Genomic DNA, 21,773 nt, shown 5'->3' on the forward strand with positions numbered 1-21,773 from the left:
AACATGAAGTAGAGACCTAGAAACCTTAGGTTGGTTCTTTCTAGCAAATTTTTCCAGGATCTTTTATAGGCTGAAGGCAAAACAAATCAGTCACTGGTCATTGGCCTTTCTTTCTATCACTTACCTCCCATGATGTATGAATGGATGGATGGATGGATACAAAAAAAAAGAGAGAGAGAGGAAAGGTTGGGATTGTTTCAAAAAAAAATGTATTTTATTAAGTAGTTCGTTCTCCGACTATGTCAATAAAAAAAAATAAATGTTTGGGTATATCTTTAACCATAAAAGTACGTGAGATATTTTCTGATATCCTGCACCCCTTTACCACTATAGACGCAAAAGGTCTGCCTTTGTAACTCTGTGAACTCAACCGGGGCCGATCTGCAGAACTGTTGATAGTCTTCTCTTAAAAATGCAGGTACATGTGTCAAACTAAGATGGTTTAGATACTTGCATCGATGCAGTAAGCGAGCGATAGCTGGAGCGGTCAGCTTGACGCAGTAACTGAGGTGAACACGCTCGATGTTGATTGAATGAACTGAGAGGGCCTGGATGGCGGCATCGGTAATATTGGAGCACTTGACGAGTCCGATGCGTTTGAGCTTGGTCAAGTGCTTTGCGAGCTCGACAACCGATTTGTCCGTGATGTCAATACAGCAAGCGAGATCCAGATACCGAATACGACTGCATTCTGCCGCAAGCCGTGTGATGGACCGGTCGGTCAGTTGAGAACAGTGACCGAGGTGGAGATAGTGCAGAAACTTGCCGAGCTGACAGACAGAGAGCACGCCTTCGTCTGTGACCTTGAAGCATTTGTTGAGTACCAGACTCCGAATACGAGGCGCGGCTTCGACCAGGATGGCCAGTGAGTGGTCCACGATCGAGGACACGCCCGTAAAGTCGACCAGTCGCAGTTGTTCATAGTAATTGGGTTGTGAGGCCAGTGCGGACTGGATCAGCACACGATCGGTGAGTAGGCTTTCGGCCGCGTCGCATTGGTTCAGACGGAGCTCGCGTAGATCACGGCAGTGGTCAAACAACGCATGCAGCGTACGATCTGTCACTCCACAATTCATTAAATCCACTTCAACCAGATGAGGACAGTTCAGTGCTAAAGCAATGGATGATTTTTCGGTAATCGTCACACAGTTATTGAGTTTAATCTGAAAAAAAGAAAAAAAAAAATAGACTTAGTCCTCCCCAATTGACCATGCAAAAAAAAAAAAGGTCCCTTTATCACTTACTCTCTTTAACTCTGGGCATTGTTGTGCTAGTGCTACAACACCAACATCAGTAATATCAAAGTGAGGTCGACTCATACTTAGATTTAAGCCTTGAAGTCTTGGACAACATATTGCCACCTTTAACAAGGTTTTATCCGTAACATTCAACACATCGGTCAAATCAAGTGAAATCAATTCTGGACCAATGCCAGTCTTGACATCAATCAGACTACACAGACCTACATCGGTCAAATAAAAACAGTTGGCAAGCGTCAGTCGTTCCAGTCGTTGGCATTTAGCTAGTTTTGTAATGTGTGAATCATTCACAAGCGAGGCAAGTGGTGCCAAATTGATTCTGCGAATAAATGTGGTATAAGGAAAGGTATGATGTGTGAGCTGTAACGTTGTGAAAAAGGATAGGCAGCGAGGTGAGCGGGTGATGTTGGGTCTGTACCAAAGTTGTTCTAGTGCATGATAACTCCACTGTTTGCAAACATATATGCATTGAACCAAATCCTCTTCATTATCTAATGCCTTTAAAATATGTAAAACAATCTCTGTGGGAATCAATCTCATCTTTTTTTTTTTTCTTTCTTTTTTTAAAATAAAAGAAAAATATATACACAAAAAAAGAAATAATGCGTATGAACAAAAAAAAAATAGAATTCGACGATGACGTAGAAAAACAGGGAGTATGGTTTATCCGTTTTCATACAATAAAAACAGCTATTCATTTGCATTTGATCTTTCAAAAACAAGTGTGCAAGGAAAAAACTAACTTTCTGTGTTGGATAAAAATATTAAAGGGACAACAAGAGAACATCTCGTCAGTGTATAAGCTGCAGTAGTTACTGCTAAATTAAGAACAGCATGATCTCATTTGCCAAAGGATGGTTTTCAAAAATGTCAATACCTCCAACAAACGCTTTATCAACCGCCATTGTATTTTTGTTAGATTTATATCCTGTTTGTTACTTGGAATTCATGACGAAGGTAGAACAAAAAAAAAAGAGTCAAATACAAATGCCAGCACTCCTTGTACTCTACAGTGTAATAATCATGCATAGCCTTCAAGTGTAGCATGATTAAAGGAAACAAATAACTAGGCCAAATAGTGCATTGAAACTATTTGTAAGTTTTACAATCACGTATTCATCTTGAACGAAATCAAAAAAAAACAGATGATGAAAAAATAAGAGTTTGAATGATGTATAAAAAAGAACTTTAAGGATCAGCAAATGTCATGAATAATTGTAAGGGGAAAAATAATAATTCAAAGATAATTCTAATTCTAATTTACTTTTTACTTCTCAGTTTTTAGCAATTGCGTTTCCTTTGTCATTGTCAAATGTTATTGTTTATTCTTTCTTTTCATTCAATTCGAGGTCTTCATTCCATTCTGGTTTTCTCATAAATTGTCTAAAAGTGTCTGCAATCATAAGTGCATCTGTTGAGGATAAGATGCTACTGGAATGATGGGCTTCACTATGTAAACCCAACGCTGGTTGCAGTCCTGGTTTTTCATTTTCTCTTGTTTGTGTTGGTGGTGGTAGTTGTTGACTGGATGATATATCGCGTGTGGCTGTGGGAGCAGCAGCGGAAGTAAGAGCGACATGATCTGGAACCAATAATTTTTCATCATTGACATGCTCACCTGCTGCTACTGCATTTAATTGATTCTGATTTCTATTCTTGTATCTTCTCAACACCCAAAATAACGCTACCAAGGCTGCTAAAAATAACACTGAAACAATACAAATCACTGCAATAGCCCAACCTGGTAATCCACTGTTGCTGTTGCCATCATTATCTGTAGGAAGTGGTGTCTGTGAACTGACAGGTGGATCATGATGTGTACTGTTGGATATTATTTGACTGGTATTGTGTGCATTCTCTAATAATAAAAAATAAGATGATATCAATAAAAAAAAAAAAGAGACTATTTACGTATTAAGGTGAATGATTGAGGAGGAGGAAATTGATTTTGACCAGAGGGTATCTTTGCAAGATCCGTTTGAATATCATAACCAGCGCCTACTAAATAAAAATACATTGTCCAACTGACATTAGGCGAATTGTCTTGTAGTGTCTCTGGATACCATGAATCATCTACAAGTGGTACCAAGATCCCAATTGATTTCTCTAAATTGGTCCAGGTCTTGACAGATGTATAATCACCGGTCGTGTTGGGTGAATAGAGCAGATAGAGATCCACTTCATTCTAAAGAATTGTGCATTAGTTTTTCTTTTTTCTCGATTTTTTCATACATTTCATCTTTATCCTTCTTTTTAAGGAGAAAACGTACTTACGTATGCATTAAATAACGGATTACTTTTTTATATAAAATTATCAACATCTTTTATAAAACAATAGAGTTTTTTTTTTTTTTTTTTTTTTTTTTGTCTTCTTACTTGTATTTCCATGTAATTTCATATATTGTATTATTATACCAAATAGAAGAAGATGTTGGTGAACATATTGATACTGTATTATTTTGATTAAATAAACAAGATCTCGATGCAATAGCTTAAATAAAAGAATAAATAAAACTAAAGTTTATTTTTTGATTTATTATATTTTACCTTGTCTTTTATCTAAAAATAGTGAAATAGTACTGACTTGATTCAATAATAATAATAATATGCAACAAAAAAATAGAAAGTACATTTCTTTATATAAAGAATATTTTTCAAAAAAGGGAAAAAAAAGGAAAAAGAAAAGAATGAAAAAAAGAATGAAAAAAAAAAAGAAAGAAAAAAGCCGAGAAATAGTTTGGTGCTCCCCTTCCTTTTTTTTTTTTTTTTGAAAGGAAAAAGTAACAATGATTTCTGTATTGGATCGGATGCTTTTATACTGAATTTAAAAATGAGTGTTACACGATATCAAAAATTGGGAATACAAAGGAAAATTCAGAATCAATTAAAATGAATCGAGAACTTGGATAAAAGTGAGTATATTAAAGAGATAGATTCCTTAGAGTGACAAAGGACTGCTGTTATTTGAAAGAAGATGAATTATCTATGCTTATGATTTAAAATAGATAGCATCGTCTTGTATGAAAACTACTGCAAACTATTTGCCTTCAATTGAACTAAAATAGGTCCCACGCGATTCCCCCTTTATTTTTAAATTATTTCATCTTTTACTTCATCTCTTTATAGCCATTGTATTCAAAATAAGCTGTCACTTAATGCATTGATACACACAGCACTTGCTTTAAACTCAAATTTATCAATTCATCATTTTACTTCACTTTATCTTTATTTTCAACTTTTATTTTAATAAAGACAAGCCAATAATGCTTATCTTTCTCGTTTTTATAAAGTAAGCATGTATACTAAAGGTAAAACTACAACTGTACTCTTACTCTTTTATACAATAATAAATAAGAAAAGTATTTCATTCTCCTTTTATCGTTTAATAGGATCAATGCTCAATCGAGAGATTAAATTGAAATTCATATCAATTTAGGCAAAGTAGAAAATTGTCATGACTGTATGCCAAAATGACAAAGCACTCCAATCAACTAGAATACTGAAATTTCTTTATTCAATGAAGTATGTTATCCATGATGCAAGAAACATTAAAAAGAGTATAAAAAGCAATTTCATCATCAAGTAATTATTTCATACTTATTATCATCTTTGTTTGACTAAATGTATCACTACTTTGTCAGCAAATTACATCTCTGACGCGTTGTATGACAGTAAACAATCCAGTTTAAAGACAAACTGAAAGGATGAACATGGTTGTTTGAGTTTTTTCTAAAGGAAAATATACATAGTAGTTTTTATTGTCTTTATTTTCATCAATTTAAAGCTTGTTTGATCCTTGTAGAGTAAAACAAGCCTAAAAACTATTGAATAAAAGAGACAAACGAATTGAGACACCACGCGGTGACTGAAAAATTGTGTTATGTTGTACACAAGTTGTATGTGACCTTGTTCACTTCATAATACATTTAGTTCACAATAAATGATAATCATTCATCCTTTAACTGATCATAAAAGCATACTGTGATACATGAGTCACCAAAAAATCATTTCAACCCGTTCCGTTTGTTGTCCTACTGAATCAGCAACTCGTTGCTTTTTATTTCTTTTTTCGATCCCATTCATGCCTAAAAATACTCTTTTCAAGTAACATTCTAATAAAATAATTGAAAATGGGCATGAAAAGCTAGATAAACTTTTCAAATAGTGGCAGTCTGTTAATTTTAAAGTTTGAGAATTGAATTCATCTTTAGACTTGACCTTTTTATCCTTAAATTTTATTTACTATTGTTGGAAACCAATAAAGCACGCTTTGAATTTTTAACTTTCATAGAAATTCCAGTAAATATCAGATCAAGCTATCATTTCAAAAATATTTTAGCAGACTCAAATATTAAGCTTATCATCAAAGATTCTCGATATCCCTTTTTTTGGACAAAAATAGGAACTAGTTTTTTTCTATAGGTCATTGAGTCTACTACTAAGAATTAAATATTCTTTGGTACATGATACTTTTTTTATTACAATTTTTATTTGTAGCAAAGAAAAAAACTGCCAATAAATGCAAGCGAAAGACAAGATAAAATAAACAATACAATAGCAAAACTGTGTATGTAGCTTGTTTGAGTAAATTCATATTTAGTAGTAATAGGGATTTATCAATAAGTATTTATAAAATGGATACTGTAGAAATTGAAAAATGCATATCAAAAGCATGGAATAAGTAAGTTAACCATAGAAAAGAAACTGCAGCCATATAAAAATAGAAAGAGTATTTTCAAAAGGTTTTTATATTGTTCTTACACATAAGAATAAAATCAGTCTAAAATACTTTACCTTCTTCCTTATCCTCATTTTGCACCATCTCAAACAGATAATTGGCAAATGCTCAAAAATAAACATGTTGAATGGCAAAAGTAAGGCTTTATAATCAATAACTCACATTACTATTACATCGCTTTGATTTGATAATAATAAGATCCACCAAGGAAAGATTGAAAAAATGCAAATAACACACTCACCCTACTGCCATGAATGAGAAGCACCACACCCAATTAACAGCGTTTATATTTCAGTATTAGGTGAAAGCTCACTTATTTGTGTACATCCTATCAAACCGGAATGATCTTCTCTTTCATATGAAGCGAATCATTTGTATACTTCAACATGAAATACTTTGACATCCAGTAGTATTCCGACTCATTTTAAACATGATGCATATTCGAATAACCAAATCAGAGCAATGAATGTATAACAAAGACAACCTTTTTATATGTACTGTTTGGTCATTACTAATGCTACTTCCTTAACTCGCTACAAATTGTTTTAAATAGTTTCTGAAATTACAAAGCATAAATGAAAAGTAAGATCAAATTAATAAATAAATATAAGCAGCCCATTTGCATGATCGGAAATATAACTTTACATTAAACTCTATTCTTCCTCAGTCTCCAACTGTAATTAATTAAAATATGTTTGAAAAGATGATATGAAATCTTGATGAAAAGGGTATAAATACGGTCATAACAAATAAAGGATACTGGCTGTCACCTCAGCTCATTACAAGGACTTCAAACTTATGCTATGCTTTGGGAGAAATCGACCATTCGTAATGGGCTGCTGCGGCAAGCTTCGTGAGGCAAAAAAAAAAAAAAAAAAAAAAAAAAAAAAAAAAAAAAAAAAAAAAAGACAATATACATACTACTTTTATCGAGATGAACTTTCTTTGCTTTTTATATAACTCAATTATTTAATTATACAATGTTTTGCATTTATTGATAAAATTTTATGAATGTATTGTTGTATAATGGTAAGAATAATTAAGGAAGAAGTAGAAACAATGATCGAGAAACAGTGCGAGTACTTTTTGAGACTGATCTTTATTTCAGTTTAAGTTAAAGTAAAAATTATCCTAATTGAAGGTAGGTATTTATATCTTATTGAGTGAGTGGCTTGGTATCTTCTATTGTAAGCGTTCTTCTAATCTTTAGGTACTTTAGCAAGTGCCATCTGTTGTAAACATAGTTATTTTCTGTAAGATACAGTCAAACTTATAGAAATTGGCGTTTTCTCAAAAATAATCGGCCTCAAGTCAAAAATAAATGTCTCTATGGCCAAGTTCTACCGCAAGCGACAACTTTTACTTACCTAGGGATACCCTTCAAACCAGGCGGCTACCTTGATCCTAAGAAGCTTGTTCAAAGCAATATTTTCAAAGCCATGTCTACGATGAATGTCCTATCTTCTAATGGGGTAAACCCATCTGGATTCTCTAAGCTCCTATGCTCTCGATTTTATGCTCAAATTGTTCGGCCACAAATGGAATATGGCATAGCTATCAACTGCTTCAATCATACAGTAGCCGCTCTATTTAAGGGTGGCCAAAATTTTTGGAATATCCACCCTTAAATAGAACATACCCTTAAATCGAAATTCGTAACTGTTAAAAAATTGAACTCACTTAATATGTATTGTAGCTGCATTATAATGTTTTGTACAACATGTTTCCACATAGGCCACTGTCGGTTGGTATAGATTTGGTAATTGTGTAAGGACATTAACAAATCAAAACTTGCTTAAGACTTGATCAAAGTTGCTGGAAGGATAATATACGAGTCCAAGACTCAAAATAATTTTGATGGGAGTAAATATGACGTAATAAATTTATTTTCTTTGTTTAGATTCGATCTATAAAAAATGTCTAGTAATAAACGTGTGCGCCTTTCTTTCTCAAAAATTGAGCTTTTGGATCAAAATGCTACTGGCCAGCTTAATCAAACAGAATTAGGTGAATGGGCTATGAAGAAATTCAATTTAGATCAACCACTTGCCCAGCAGACTCTATCAAACATTCTCAAAAATGCTGAAATGTTATATAGTAATATCAATGTTGTCAATAATGGCAAAAGTCTAAAAACAACACGCTATCCTCAACTTGATGAAGTAGTAAAGTTTGTTGCAGGCATGAACAATAGCAATCTGCCAGTCAATCGAGACTCAATCCTTCAATATGTAAGACATGTTGGTTGAGTAAAGTATAGAATTCTTGAAAAAGAAATTTTATTTTCTTCTGGATGGCTTACCAAACTTTTTAAACGAATTGGAGTAAAATGCAGGCCAATGCATGGTGAAAGTGCCTTCGTAGACATCACTTCTTAAAACATTCAGAACGAATTGAGGAAGATAGAAGAAATTCTTGAGCCATATGATCCTGTAGATATCATGAACGTTGATGAAACAGACTTACATTACCAGCAACCACCAAGAAGAACCATATGTTCCGAGTCGCTGGTGGCCTAAAAAAAGTAAAACTCGTCTGACAGTTGGATTGCTCTGTAACTCGGATGGGACTTACAAAGGGCAACCAATTGTTATCGGACAACACAAGAGCCCCAAATGTTTTAAAGCAAGAGCTAATTTGTTATCCATGACTGCAACTGGAAAAAAAAACATGAAAATGAATATCATTATTCTACTAATGCTTGGATGACAACATACGTGAAAAAGTTAAATGTTGCCTTTGGAAGACAGAATCGAAAAATTGCTCTTCTTTTGAATAATGCGTCCGTTCATAAAATAAGAATTCCGCTCAACAATATTAAATTGATATTTCTCCCAGCAAACACGACTAGCAAGCTACAGGCTCTTGATGCAGGTAGCCTATTATTTGTTGGTAAAATGCTATATAAGCTGTCTTTTTATTTTACAGTTTTCTCATTCATATTTTGTAGACACAGGAATTGTTGACAACTTTAAGGCACGCTTCCAAGCCCAGTAGTACGACCGTGCTTTATGTCTTTATATCAGTAAAAAGTTGGATAATCTGAATGTTTACAAAATGGATCAAGCTCAGGCTATGTTTTCTCTAGCTAATACATGACTTAAAGTAAAATCAGAAACAATAAATGGAATGCTCCTAGATCTCCCCAGGAACTTTGACAACAAAATTACTGATGTTAGCCAGTTGAACCTTGAAGCAGATGAAAGCGAGATGATAGTACGTTATACAACAAGCACTACTAATAATGAAGAAACGGCAGAAGGCAACATAGATAAAACAGAAGAAAATGATAATACAGAGCAAGATGAGCAGTGTGTCGATATAGTAGAGTGTAAAAAACGGTTGAGAGAAGCCTATGAAACTATTCTCATGTATGAAGTTCCTTTGGATGATTTTGATCGTAAATTACACCGCCGAATTCGAATGAGATTGGCTGAATTAATTAAGTCAAAAGAACAAACAGATCTTCAATCTTATTTTACAAAGTAAAAAATTTATTGCTAAAGTACTCCAAAAAACCATCACTTATAAAAAATTTTCTATTTAGTGGTAAAAAATATTTGCGTTGCACCCTCAAATAGAATAGTGGTATAGTGGTATTTATGCTGGGGACCTATGCCGTTCTTTAGATATACACTCTTAAATCGAACACCCTTAAATAGAGCGGCTACTGTATGCTGATAATTTATTCTAGCTGAAGCCAAGAAGTAGTATGGATGTGGTAAGTAACGTATTTGGGACGATATAGGCCATAACTAGATATCTAACCGATAATACCTCCGACTCAGCCTAATATCGAAGTAACCAATACTACAACTGCCACTCACAATCATGTTGAAGTAACTAATATAATTGATAAATTAAGTTTTGAAGGCAGCATTTTACTAATGAAATAACTCTTTTAGGATGAATTCAGTATAGTTTGTCAATCTACATCCTTACCTGATAATAGCGATGTAAATGGATCATTTTTAAGTGATGATTATCATCCGACAAGAACATATAAACACATGTATGAATACATTCCTGATTGGCCAGACTGTGAGGAAGAAGAAGAGGTAAGTATACAGCTATGAGTAACTATACTTAAATTACAATTGATATTGAATAAACTTTGTTCTATTTTTTAGTTGACTATTGATGATGTTAATATTTGTCAAGAGTTAAAGCAGTTTCGAGCCACATCATCCCACCTCACAGCCACACAGGGGAACATACGGGACATACGTATATTGTAAGCTATAAATGAAAAGAAAATACTTTAGGAAAATATTATTGGCACACTGATATTATACATTGTTAGATCTTTATATTTAATTTTCCCTTTTATGCTATCAACTAATGACTCTGTAACAAAGTACATGCCCCAATCAACTCGTGTATTGGTAAAAAAAATGAGTTAAATAATCTTTATTCTGCTGCGCCCATCCCATCAACCAACCTGTTGGTTTGGTCCAACACACTGAGAGTAAGTAGAAGTTTCTCTTTCATTTTCCTTTTTTTTTTAAAAAAAAAAAAAGGAAAATGAAAAGAAATAGCAACGATTTATAATGCTAATATACATTAATGACTTTGCCGATTATAGAAGCTTAGAGTTGGATGGATGGAGATGAAAAATAAATGCAATGAAATCATCACTGACGCTACAAAGTCTAAAGATACAAATGATTTGATTGCAAGCTTTATATTTTTTGAACTGTAAGTTTAATTTCATCATATGCACTTATAAAAATATTGAAAATTAGCTTAGGGTGCCCCGTTTAACAAAAGAAGTAGATGCTAATGAAACTGGTGAAGATACGTTTATCAAAAACTACATTAATTGCTTCTTTGATAATATTTTCTCGGTTGATAACCACTTCTACCAACCATGGTAATAACAATATTTTTTTTTTATTTTACGAAAATCATTAACTTTTTTTCACACTTTATCAATAACAGGGCAAATATTATCTTGATAAATACAAATGATTCCCAGTATAAACCGGATTGGTTTGCTTATGTCAAACCATGGATAAAGAAGTTTAAGCTAGCAACATGTGAGATCAAACCACCTTCGAAAGTAGGACGTGGAGACATATCAGATTTCGTTAAACTTGGTATTGAAATACGTGATATGTTGGATGAGATATTGAACATTGGTGTAGATGATGCCTCTGTTGTTGGCATATTGATTGAAGGTAACTATTTTTTTATAAAAAAAAGTGGAAATAGTATTATATTTCCCCTGTTCGCGTTTTAATGTACTCTAATGTAATTTAACAAATTAGGAAAACAAGTATCCACATATGCAATGAATACTAAAAGTGGTGTATTTCGAATGATTCAGTTAGGGGAATACAACGTTATTGAAAAACTCTCTGAACTTGGCCATTTTCCTGCATTGTTTACTGGTCTTATGCAAGTGAAGGTGAAGTTTTTATTTTCATAATCGAAGTGATACTAATTTTAATACACCCTTATATAACATTTACTTTTAGAATATCGCATTAGATACAGCAAGAGCAATTGAAAAGATAGAAAGAGAACACTCACTTGGAAAGAAGCGTGAGCATGTTGATAAAAGAAAATCAGCAGGATCAACCCCAACGTTGAAGAAACTTCGTCCAAGTACATGATTTATGCAACCTCCTCCAAATCATGGTATTTATTTATTTATTTTTTATAAAATAAAAACAATGTAGCATATATGCATATTTAATATACATTCTCCCTCCCTCTCGCTCTGTAAATGTATGCATTTTTTATTATATTATTGTGTTATCTCGTAAGAATAAAAAAGACTATAAAATTCAACGAGACTGAAAAAAGTTCTATATTTTTATTTAATATTGTAATATCTGGTATTTATATTCTTTTCATGGAGGCTTAATTAATTATAACTGAAGATCTATCGTGAATAAACTTTAATGTAAAGATCTGTTCCAGGTTATGCAAGTGGGCTGTTTTATAATTATTTCTTAAGTAGATTTGTTTTTATGTCGCATTGCATCCGGAGTTATATTAAAAACTTGCATTGAGTTAAAGGAGTGGAATTAGTTATGACCGAATAATAGAGAAAAGACTGTAATAAATCTTTGTAAAGCATTCACTACTCTAATTTCTTATAAATTGAATATGAATCATGTTTAAAGTATGTTGGAATACGACATTGCCCCCTTCCAGGTCATAACTACTTCTGGATTTAGATTCATGAGTGTTCAATTGTAAAGAAGAGTGTAAGTGAAGTTCTCTGTTGCGTAATATTGAGCAAAGCAATATGTTACGGCAATAATGTAATTCGTAAGTGCATGTTATAAGAATGTATAGGTAGCAACATGTGAAAGGTTTTTTATGTTGACGATTCTACTTGTGAATGAACTGTGGATAGAATGTAAATTGACATTGTAGATTGGATTATTGGAAGTTTTTGATTTATTGAAAGGTAGCGTAAGGCGTTGAGATAATACGTAATAAGATGAATTGCAGTCACGGTTAATTTCTTGCTCTTTTACGGCTTGAATTGTCATGAGTTTTTCTTGGTCTTTTTTCACTTGAATTAGGTTCAACATTATGTTGTCCATTTCGACGATTCCAGTATTTTAGTATCGGTCTGTTGTCGTGAAAGTGTTTTTCAGGTTCCCAAGTATCATCTTTCGCATCATAGCCTTTCCAACGTACCAAGTATAACCAGTTACCAGGAGTGCCTTTGTGGTCAATTACGGCTTCGACATCATATACCTCAGATTGTTCTTCTGATATTACTTTGATATGCGAAGGTGGAATATTTCGAGGTAAAAGTGCGCCAGTACCATCAACTAGGATATAGCTTCCTCCTTGGTTCTTTCTGACAATTGTATAATTTCCAATGTAGAGTGGATCTGTTTTTGCAGTTCGGTTTATATTCTTGATCATGACTTGACTACCAGATGGTATTTCCTTGATAATTCGATGAGATTTGTTAAACTTGTTTTCGGCAGCAGTTTGAGAAGTTTTGATTTTCTCGCGAATAGCTGGTAAAACAGTGTTATTAAATTTCGTAATGTGTCCATTAAACTGTTTTCTTGTTTCATTATAGTTTGTAGGAATTGACACGTCACTATAGTCCTTGAATTGATTTGGACGTCTAGCAAACATCAGTGAAAATGGTCTTGTGTCGTGTAAGGCAGTTGGCGTGTTATTTAGAGCTTCTTGGGTACTATCAAGGTATAAGTCCCAGTCATCATTCTTGCCTTGAAGTCTTTTATATATTATATTCTTTGTCTTTCCAACCCAACGTTCTGCAATACCATTGCTTCGAGGGTGATATGCTGTTATAAGACGATGATCGATACCAGAAACTTCAGTGTATTTGCGGATGATATCATTGACATATTCAGTTCCATTGTCGCTTTGGATAATTTTTGGACGACCGAAAAGTGATAATATGCTTCTTAATGCGAGTGCGATGGTATGTGAAGATTTATCAGGCATTGCTTTGAGTACGCAAAATCTTGTGAATACGTCTACTACAACTAGAATGTAATTGTTTCCTTGAATTGATGTAGTCATAGGTCCGGCAGTATCGATACAGATATGATCCCAGGGTGCATCAGCATAGATTGACGATAATGGATGATATCCATGTTTGGCAACATTAAACTTTTGACAATCAGGGCAGCTGTTGATACAATCTAATGCATCTTGCTTTAAGTTTGTCCAATGGATTCCTTCACTGTGTAGAGTGGTAACCATTGCTTGTGAGCCTCTGTGTCCTTCAAGATGGGTTTTGAGTAATAATTCTTGCCGTTCTTCTGGTGCTGGGGTTACAAGATCATCAGGCATCATCATGCGAGTAGTCATATTTGTGTTTTTGGAATTAGCTACTTGAGGTGTGATCCAGGTTTTATGTTGGTTTTTATCCCCCACCAGCGTTCTTTCGGATTCGAAAAGACGCGATAACATATCTGGTAGTACATTTTGAATACCAGGTCTGTGTATGATTTTGAAGTCATAATCCAATATTGTGTCTAACCATTGTATCATCATAGAATTGGCGACAGGTTGAGTGTGAATGTAAGTAAGGGCCTTGTGATCCGTATAAAGAGTGAACGGATTACCCCATAAAAATGGATGAAACTTCTTGAGAGCGAAAACAATAGCAAGTAGTTCTCGTTTAGTAGTTGAGTAATTTTTTTCAGATGTAGACAAAGCACGGGCCATGAAACCAAGATGACGGATTTGCTTATCAATGATCTGGTAGAGAACAGCACCAATGGAATAATTGCTGGCATCTGTTGCAACATAGAATGGTTCACTGAGATCAGGATGATATAAGACTGGAGCAGAAGCAAGTAGCTGTTTAATTTTTGTGAATGCATCGTCTTGTTCTTGACCCCAAACTTTGCTGGTGAGTTTGCCTTCAAAACGCAATTTATCCAATGGAGCTGTAACTTCGGATAGATTGGGCAAGTATTTCCTAAAGTAGTTTACCAACCCTAAGAAGCGTTGAATATCTTTCCCTGTGGATGGCTTTTCCCAAGAAAGTGCGTTTGTAACCTTGCGTGGATCGAGTCGAGATCCTTTGGCATCAACACAAAAACCAAGTAGGTAAACCGATGTTTGAGCAAAGTGACATTTGTCAACATTCAGGATTAAGTTAACATTGGTGAGCTTCTTGATGACATTTTGTACATGAGTAATATGTTCTTCATAAGATTTAGAAAAAATGATAATATCATCCACAAATGCAAGAGCATGAGGAACATCAGCTAGGATAGAATTGATAACTCTTTGATAACGTGAAGCAATATGCTTGAGACCAAATGGGCAACCTTTGAACATGTATTGTTGACCTTGAAATGTGAAGGTTGTTTTGACACGATCAGGTTTGTATATTTGGAAGCGATGAAAAGCTTGTCGTAAGTCTAAAGTAGTGAAAATAGTTGAACCTTGAAGTTGATCAAAAATTTCATCAATTTTGGGTATAGGTTGTTTATCATTAGATATCAAAATAGAATTCAGCAGACGAGGATCTAGGCATGGTCTATAACCTGTGAGATTCCCTTGTAAATCCTTTTTGGGTGCCAAAGTGAGAGGAGAATTCCATTCTGAACTTGGTGGAGCATATTCAATTACTTCATCTTTTAACCATGTATCAACACATTCTCGCATTACTGGCATCAGTTTGAGTGGAATACGGTAAGGTGATCGATAGGCTGTTTTGTTCTTTTCTGTATCAAGATGAATAATTGATTCAGGTACTGTGCAAAAACTATTCTTTGGTATCTGTGCATTTTGATCGAGATCGGATTTAACTGCCGCCATAAAATTTATTTGTTGATCAGTGGTACCATAAGGGGAATTGTTTGGTTCAGGAGTATCATCGATTTCTTCTTTTGCAGCAGGTTTTTTGTTTGGATGCTTTACAGCTAAATTTGTTATCAAAATATTTAATTTAGGCATCAAATCTAAACCAATGACAGCATCCGTATCAAAGGAAAGTGGAAGAACTTCGAAAATATGTGATGTGTGAATGAGAGTATCATCGTTATCACCATAAATTAAGCTTAAAGCTTTAGAAGTTGTACCAAAACGTTTACTCTTATTATCGTTTGTAGCAAAAATAATAGAACCAGAAACGTTATTATTTATATTAATGTTATTTTTATTAGCGAATGCAATATCTATCGAGCTAAAAGAAGCACCAGAGTCCACAAGGGCAAAGGTGTCGATGTTTTCTATGGTGATAGGTACATACAAAGAATGGTTAGTTTTCACTTCATTCTGTTTGCTAGTTTTTTTCTTACAGTCATAGTTTGTAGGCAAGCTACTAAGATCTATGTCCATACTGCCGTGGCTGTGCTCTTGATCATTCAAGTTGACAGCGGCAGGTAAATGTTTACTTCGATTGTGAGAACCAGAGAAACGAGCAGAACGGAAAGCTTTAGTTGGTCCATTGAACCTCTTGACTTTATCTCTGCTGCATGTAGCTGCATGGTCAGGACTCCATGGTACGTTGGCCGAACATTTGTAACAATTTTTCTTTGTATTTGATGCTTGTGGAGTGACGTTGGTGGCAGTAGTGGCAGTAGTGGCGGTATTGGCAGTGGCAATCCTTTTGAGGACTTTACACTGTTCAGTGGTATGATTACCATTACCATGAACAAGACATTTTGATTTGGGCTTGAATTGAGGTTGGCCTTGCTTGCTTGGACCACTAGCATTTTTGGGATTGTGCATCGACTTGTCAGCACCACTCACAAACGAAATTGGGTTCGCAGGCGATTGAGTTGTGATGTTACGTTTTGTAACACCAGCAGCCATGGCTTCATCATTGCAAATATTTGAGGAGATCACAGTACGAGCCTTGGCAGACACCTTACAAACAGAGTCTTGCTGATTCAAAGGTAAGTTTAGCAAGGAGCGGGACACTTCCTTATATAAGGCGAGAGGCAAAGCACGTTTGAACAAGGCAGCAGTTCTAATATCATCTTGCCATTTTGCTGCGCGTCTGATTCTTTGGAATCGGTCAGTAAAAGCCTCGATCGACTCGTTTTGCTGCATTTTGATGGTCAAGAGTTGATCAATACTGCTTAGCGTCTGAGCGACATCTTGGGTGGCGTACGTATTGATGATGATAGACCTAGCCTCATCCCAGTTCAAGCTTCGACCTTTTAGTACCTCATTAAACCAGGATCTTTGGTCTCTATTCATTTTGATTGGAACCAAGCGCATCCAGTGTTGATCGATTGCAAGTCCGTTGGAACTTACAATTAATGTAAATGTGTCCAGGAGATCTTCTACTGAATCATGAACCTCTACGTCCGTTCTCCACACATTACCAACCCATTGCCATGTAGGAAGATCATTGGGAATGAAATGATCAAAGCGGTTTGACGACTGGTTAATGGATTGTTGAGTTGTTTCAATCTTGGGAGGGTCGCAATAGGTTTGAACTTCCAAAAGGTACTTGATACAGTTTGCAATGTGTGATGCTTCATTGCGAAGGCTTTCCAGTTGATCCATAGGTAAATGGTTTGATACGCCTCTAGCAAACCTTTGTGATACTTCTTGAAGTTGCTGGCGAAGTATAGTCAAGGAATCAGTGTTACCAATACCCAGGAGACTATCATCAGCTGTCTCCATCATGTCAGCATCGTTTTGGTAAGGTAAAACCGGTTCAGTTGCTTCTTGACTTGATGAAGAACGGATATCAGCAGGAACCATAGGGCTAACATCTTGAGCGTTGTTGATGGTGTTGATTTCCATAGGTAAGTTATTTTGAGCGGCCATTTTAGAAAATTGATAGAGCAATAAAATTTAGAATTCGTTGAAAAAAATGTGTTATCTCGTAAGAATAAAAAAGACTATAAAATTCAACGAGACTGAAAAAAGTTCTATATTTTTATTTAATATTGTAATATCTGGTATTTATATTCTTTTCATGGAGGCTTAATTAATTATAACTGAAGATCTATCGTGAATAAACTTTAATGTAAAGATCTGTTCCAGGTTATGCAAGTGGGCTGTTTTATAATTATTTCTTAAGTAGATTTGTTTTTATGTCGCATTGCATCCGGAGTTATATTAAAAACTTGCATTGAGTTAAAGGAGTGGAATTAGTTATGACCGAATAATAGAGAAAAGACTGTAATAAATCTTTGTAAAGCATTCACTACTCTAATTTCTTATAAATTGAATATGAATCATGTTTAAAGTATGTTGGAATACGACAATTATTACACTTCTCGTTCAGGGATCTCTGCTGTTATATTGGGTTGTCCGATATAAAATGTTCACTTTTTACTCCGTTTTTTAATCCTTGTTTATTCAGTCAATATTAATTGAGTATAATACATCATTTTAAAGCGTTTTAGTTACTCAGTTTATCTATTAGTTTACTTTATTATTATTTTTCTAACACGAACAATGAGCTCTATTCTTAATTAAAAAAACCCCGTTCTACGAGCTATTTTGCTACATGAATTCAAACGTGACGGCAACGCTGCAAGCACACACAGAACAATTACAGACATATAGAGGGAAGGAACTATTAGCGAACGACAGGTAAGACGGTGGCTCAAAAAGTTCTGTGATGGAGATGCATCTCTTGAAGATGAGGATGGTCGAGGTAGATCATCTCAACTTAATGATGACGAACTGAAGGAGCTAGACGAGTCCGATTCTAGCCAAACTATACGTGAGCTTGCAAAACATATGGGAGCCAGTAAAGACGCCATTTCTAGGCATATTGAAATAACAGGGAAGGTCAAAAAGCTAGATTAGTGGGAACCCCAATTTGCGTATTCCCTTATATTGGCCCCTCAAATGACGACAGCAAAAAAAATAAAAAAGTCACATGTGTCCAGAATATTTTACTTAGCAATTTATTTAATTATTTAGGCTTCATGGTTCTTTCGCTCAACAGTGCTAAGCCACCTGATAACGGTGACCCACCAACTATCAATGCTCATCCACCAGCGAGCCCCACATCAGTTCTAAAAAAAACAACTACGGTGTTATATTCTAAAGCACACCAACGTACCGCTAAAACTCGAGAAAGCTTGATACACAGCAATGCCAACTCGACCACTTCATCTGTAATGGGTCCAGATCCTGCGGATTCCAATATACCACCACCGTTAATAATTGAAAAAGTCTATTGTGGTGTATCTCAAACACCCAGTAGCATCTTTTTTGACATTTCTTCTCGTAAAGAAGTAGACCGAGCAATCTATAAATTAGCATTCTACCAGTTCCAAGATTATGTTGGGCTAGTTGTTCATAAGTCAGGCTCCAACCGCTACTTGGAAGTAAACTTTGATAAGGATGAGTTTCGTACAGCCGCTTGTACTCATGGCCTTCACTTCGATGATGGGCGAGTTATCATACACCCTACACTTGCTTGTAGACCGGGCTCGATCATTAGACGAGTCACATTGCAACGTCTACCCTGGTTACATCCACAGAATTTGCAGGAAGGTTTAATACGCACCTTGTCCAACTATGGCTCTATTCGAGATGTAGGAATTGTCACCGATTCTGAAACTGGCGCTTTCCTTGGATCAGGTTACGCCGTGCTAGATTGCTCACCTGATCCCTCTCAACCTGACCCTTTCTTGGATCTGGCCCACGTTATCCCCTGGGTTGACTCAGAAACTACATCGACTACAAAAAACTCTATTTTTATTCATGCTTACTGGAAAGAAATGCCTACTTGTTATAAATATTGCCATGAACTTAGACATAGTGCTTCCAATTGTAAGCAAACTCCAAGTAACAAGAGAGTTTGTTATTACTGTTTTAAACCTGGACATATCCGCGTTCAATGTCCAGATAAGATTTCGCCTGCCAAAAGACTTCGAGGCTCGACTAAGAAGAAACCTACCATCGACCTTACGGAACATAATCTCAGTAACTCATCTACATCGGATAAGATTTCAGAACAATCTGTTCAAGCTAACGATCAGCCTGTACTTGAGCCACTTAACATTGATGAAAGTGATGCTTCCCTACAGAATACTCACACCATCACGACGAATATAAATGTAAATATAGATGATTTGACCGAATTACAAAATTCTGATGATTCATTGGAACAATTGGTCGTGGATATGAGTGACAGTACTCCTTTGCCCGACAGCCAGCCCAAACTAAAATCAACAGAATCATCTGCGGCAGAGCTTGATATCACTATGGATGACAGTTTCTTCCTTGATGATGACGACACAACCCATTCTACTTGGACAACATCCAATGTAGATATCAGCACCTTGAATACGGTTGGGGAATTATCCCAAGCTCAAATAACAACAATACCGGCTATACAAAAACGGTTGAAGAAAACAAAGACTCCGGCTATTGGAGTACGGGAGAGTGAACGCTTAAAGCGGCCTCCTGTCATACTAGATTTATAATTTTATGATTAATAATAATAATCATCGCTAGGCTTTATCGTTACTCTCTTTGAATGGCAATAGTTTTTTCAAGGTTAGTAACACATCTTCACGACATCATCTTATACGGTACATTCGTTCAAAATCACCTACTTTTGTTGCTCTTTAAGAGATCGATCAAAGTAGTGATTCATTTCAACATCAAAACATTTTATACCAACAGTTTTGTAGTCAACAATCCCTGTGGACTGAATATTGCGGCCTCCTCTGCTTCGATCCTCAGTTCATTCTATCTCGAATTCCTCTTCCTGAGGATTCACGTTGTATTCTTGCAAAAGTAACTCACATTGAAGGCTCTATGGATCCATTTCATATCCTTGTTATCTATGCTCCTGCGTCGTCTTCCAAAGCACGCGCAGAATTTTTTGATACTATTTTAACTTTTCGACAGCTATCACCTTACGATACACCTTCCTGCGTTGATCGTATGATTATAGCAGGGGATTTTAACTATGCGCTTCCATCTTCTTCGGCACTGTTGTATCCACACAACTAATAAAGTGAACATTCATGGATAAACTTGGATACTACAGAATTATAGTCTAACCAGATCTCTATTAATAAACGTGAGAATTCTGCAATAGCCAATCTTGCCCTGTTGTCCTACCAGCGTTCTAAAAGACTATATCGGAACCTGATTACAACAACGGCAGTTCAATCCTATTCTATAATTATCGTTAGATCAATAGTTTAATTACTTCATTGTCCCTTGATTCGTCAAGTAGACAGCGGCTATTGATTATCCACTATCCTTTCTTATATTCCATATCATTCTTTTAACCGATCAATTGAAATAGCGGTAAAGACCCAGACATTCAAAAAGTATAAATACCCTCAATATTTTTTATTAATAAAGTCATATATAATCTTTAGTTTCACAACTATTGTCTTTTTAGTTTTTGTGTCATAATTCTTATTTGGCAAAACAATAAGTATGAAAGCATTTGTCTACAAGTTAAGATAAAAAAGAATATGAATAAAGTAGAAAATCTAAACGATTAAATAAAATAAATAAAGAAAAAGGACTCTTTCGGCTCTAAAGAAGTTAAATTTGTATTAAACGTGGAAAAGATATGTTTTAAATAATAATGTTATGAAATAAAAAAGACAAAGTATTTTTGATAATCATCTTTGGCAAGGGCAAAAGATAGGTCCCGGAGATCGCTGGCCTCAATTAAGCTCCGATCTGCATGACACTCCGCGTATACACTTTTTGTACCCCGTATCATCTTTTATACCAAATTTGGTAAGATTTCAATCAACGCATGAGGTTCTATTGGCCATTAAATTTGCCTAGTCTACCGCTTAGAGAAATGGAATTGGGTGACCAAGATTTCAGAATTGGTCCAGCAGTTGCGGGTAAGAAATTTATAGGAGTAGATGCAATAAGCTTTATTAAAGTCTGCAACAGTAATTAAACTGTTTAGGATGGGGGGTTTTAGGTAAAAGTAGTATAACAACAAAGATAAAGTGTCGTATCCCAACATACTTTAAACATGATTCATATTCAATTTATAAGAAATCAGAGTAATGAATGCTTTACAAAGATTTATTACAGTCTTTTCTCTATTATTCGGTCATAACTAATTCCACTCCTTTAACTCAATGCAAGCTTTTAATATAACTCCTGATGCAATGCAACATAAATGAAAAATCAGATCTACTTAAGAAATAATTATAAAACAGTCCACTTGCATAACCAGGAACAGATCCTCACATTAAAACTTATTGACACTAGATCTACAGTTATAATTAATTAAAGTATCTTGAAAAGGATTTAATTAAACCTCCATGAAAATAGTATAAATACCAGACATTATAATATTAAATAAAGATATAACTTTTTTCAGTCTCGTTGAA

General features: G+C 35.0%; 7 protein-coding genes across 7 annotated transcripts; 4 read left to right on the forward strand and 3 right to left on the reverse strand.

Annotated features, from left to right (window-relative positions):
* Positions 1–217: 217 nt before the first annotated feature.
* On the reverse strand, positions 218–1,799 carry RO3G_15568 (uncharacterized protein; the record flags this gene model as incomplete). The annotated part of the gene is made up of 3 exons (XM_067670152.1): positions 218–237; positions 326–1,163; positions 1,245–1,799. 3 exons carry the CDS (start codon positions 1,797–1,799, stop codon positions 218–220), a joined length of 1,413 nt encoding a protein of 470 aa, XP_067526253.1.
* A 294-nt stretch (positions 1,800–2,093) lies between these two features.
* On the forward strand, positions 2,094–2,384 carry RO3G_15569 (uncharacterized protein; the record flags this gene model as incomplete). Its single annotated transcript, XM_067670153.1, has 2 exons — positions 2,094–2,299; positions 2,330–2,384. The coding sequence occupies 2 exons, from the start codon at positions 2,094–2,096 to the stop codon at positions 2,382–2,384; spliced, it is 261 nt and encodes an 86-aa protein (XP_067526254.1).
* Positions 2,385–2,581: 197 nt separating this feature from the next.
* RO3G_15570 (uncharacterized protein) lies at positions 2,582–3,647 on the reverse strand (the record flags this gene model as incomplete). The annotated part of the gene is made up of 3 exons (XM_067670154.1): positions 2,582–3,117; positions 3,171–3,444; positions 3,636–3,647. The coding sequence occupies 3 exons, from the start codon at positions 3,645–3,647 to the stop codon at positions 2,582–2,584; spliced, it is 822 nt and encodes a 273-aa protein (XP_067526255.1).
* A 4,266-nt stretch (positions 3,648–7,913) lies between these two features.
* RO3G_15571 (uncharacterized protein) lies at positions 7,914–8,246 on the forward strand (the record flags this gene model as incomplete). The annotated part of the gene is made up of 1 exon (XM_067670155.1): positions 7,914–8,246. The coding sequence occupies one exon, from the start codon at positions 7,914–7,916 to the stop codon at positions 8,244–8,246; it is 333 nt and encodes a 110-aa protein (XP_067526256.1).
* Positions 8,247–9,008: 762 nt separating this feature from the next.
* RO3G_15572 (uncharacterized protein) lies at positions 9,009–11,615 on the forward strand (the record flags this gene model as incomplete). Its single annotated transcript, XM_067670156.1, has 12 exons — positions 9,009–9,022; positions 9,177–9,397; positions 9,545–9,585; positions 9,692–9,718; positions 9,903–10,055; positions 10,128–10,224; positions 10,356–10,465; positions 10,583–10,695; positions 10,748–10,870; positions 10,939–11,177; positions 11,268–11,407; positions 11,478–11,615. The coding sequence occupies 12 exons, from the start codon at positions 9,009–9,011 to the stop codon at positions 11,613–11,615; spliced, it is 1,416 nt and encodes a 471-aa protein (XP_067526257.1).
* An 856-nt stretch (positions 11,616–12,471) lies between these two features.
* Positions 12,472–17,250, reverse strand: RO3G_15573 (uncharacterized protein; the record flags this gene model as incomplete). Its single annotated transcript, XM_067670157.1, has 1 exon — positions 12,472–17,250. One exon carries the CDS (start codon positions 17,248–17,250, stop codon positions 12,472–12,474), a length of 4,779 nt encoding a protein of 1,592 aa, XP_067526258.1.
* A 924-nt stretch (positions 17,251–18,174) lies between these two features.
* RO3G_15574 (uncharacterized protein) lies at positions 18,175–19,874 on the forward strand (the record flags this gene model as incomplete). The annotated part of the gene is made up of 2 exons (XM_067670158.1): positions 18,175–18,184; positions 18,361–19,874. The coding sequence occupies 2 exons, from the start codon at positions 18,175–18,177 to the stop codon at positions 19,872–19,874; spliced, it is 1,524 nt and encodes a 507-aa protein (XP_067526259.1).
* Positions 19,875–21,773: the final 1,899 nt, after the last annotated feature.

This window comes from Rhizopus delemar, genomic scaffold, assembly GCF_000149305.1.
Source record: "Rhizopus delemar RA 99-880 supercont3.16 genomic scaffold, whole genome shotgun sequence".
NCBI classification, from domain to species: Eukaryota; Fungi; Mucoromycota; class Mucoromycetes; order Mucorales; family Rhizopodaceae; genus Rhizopus; species Rhizopus delemar.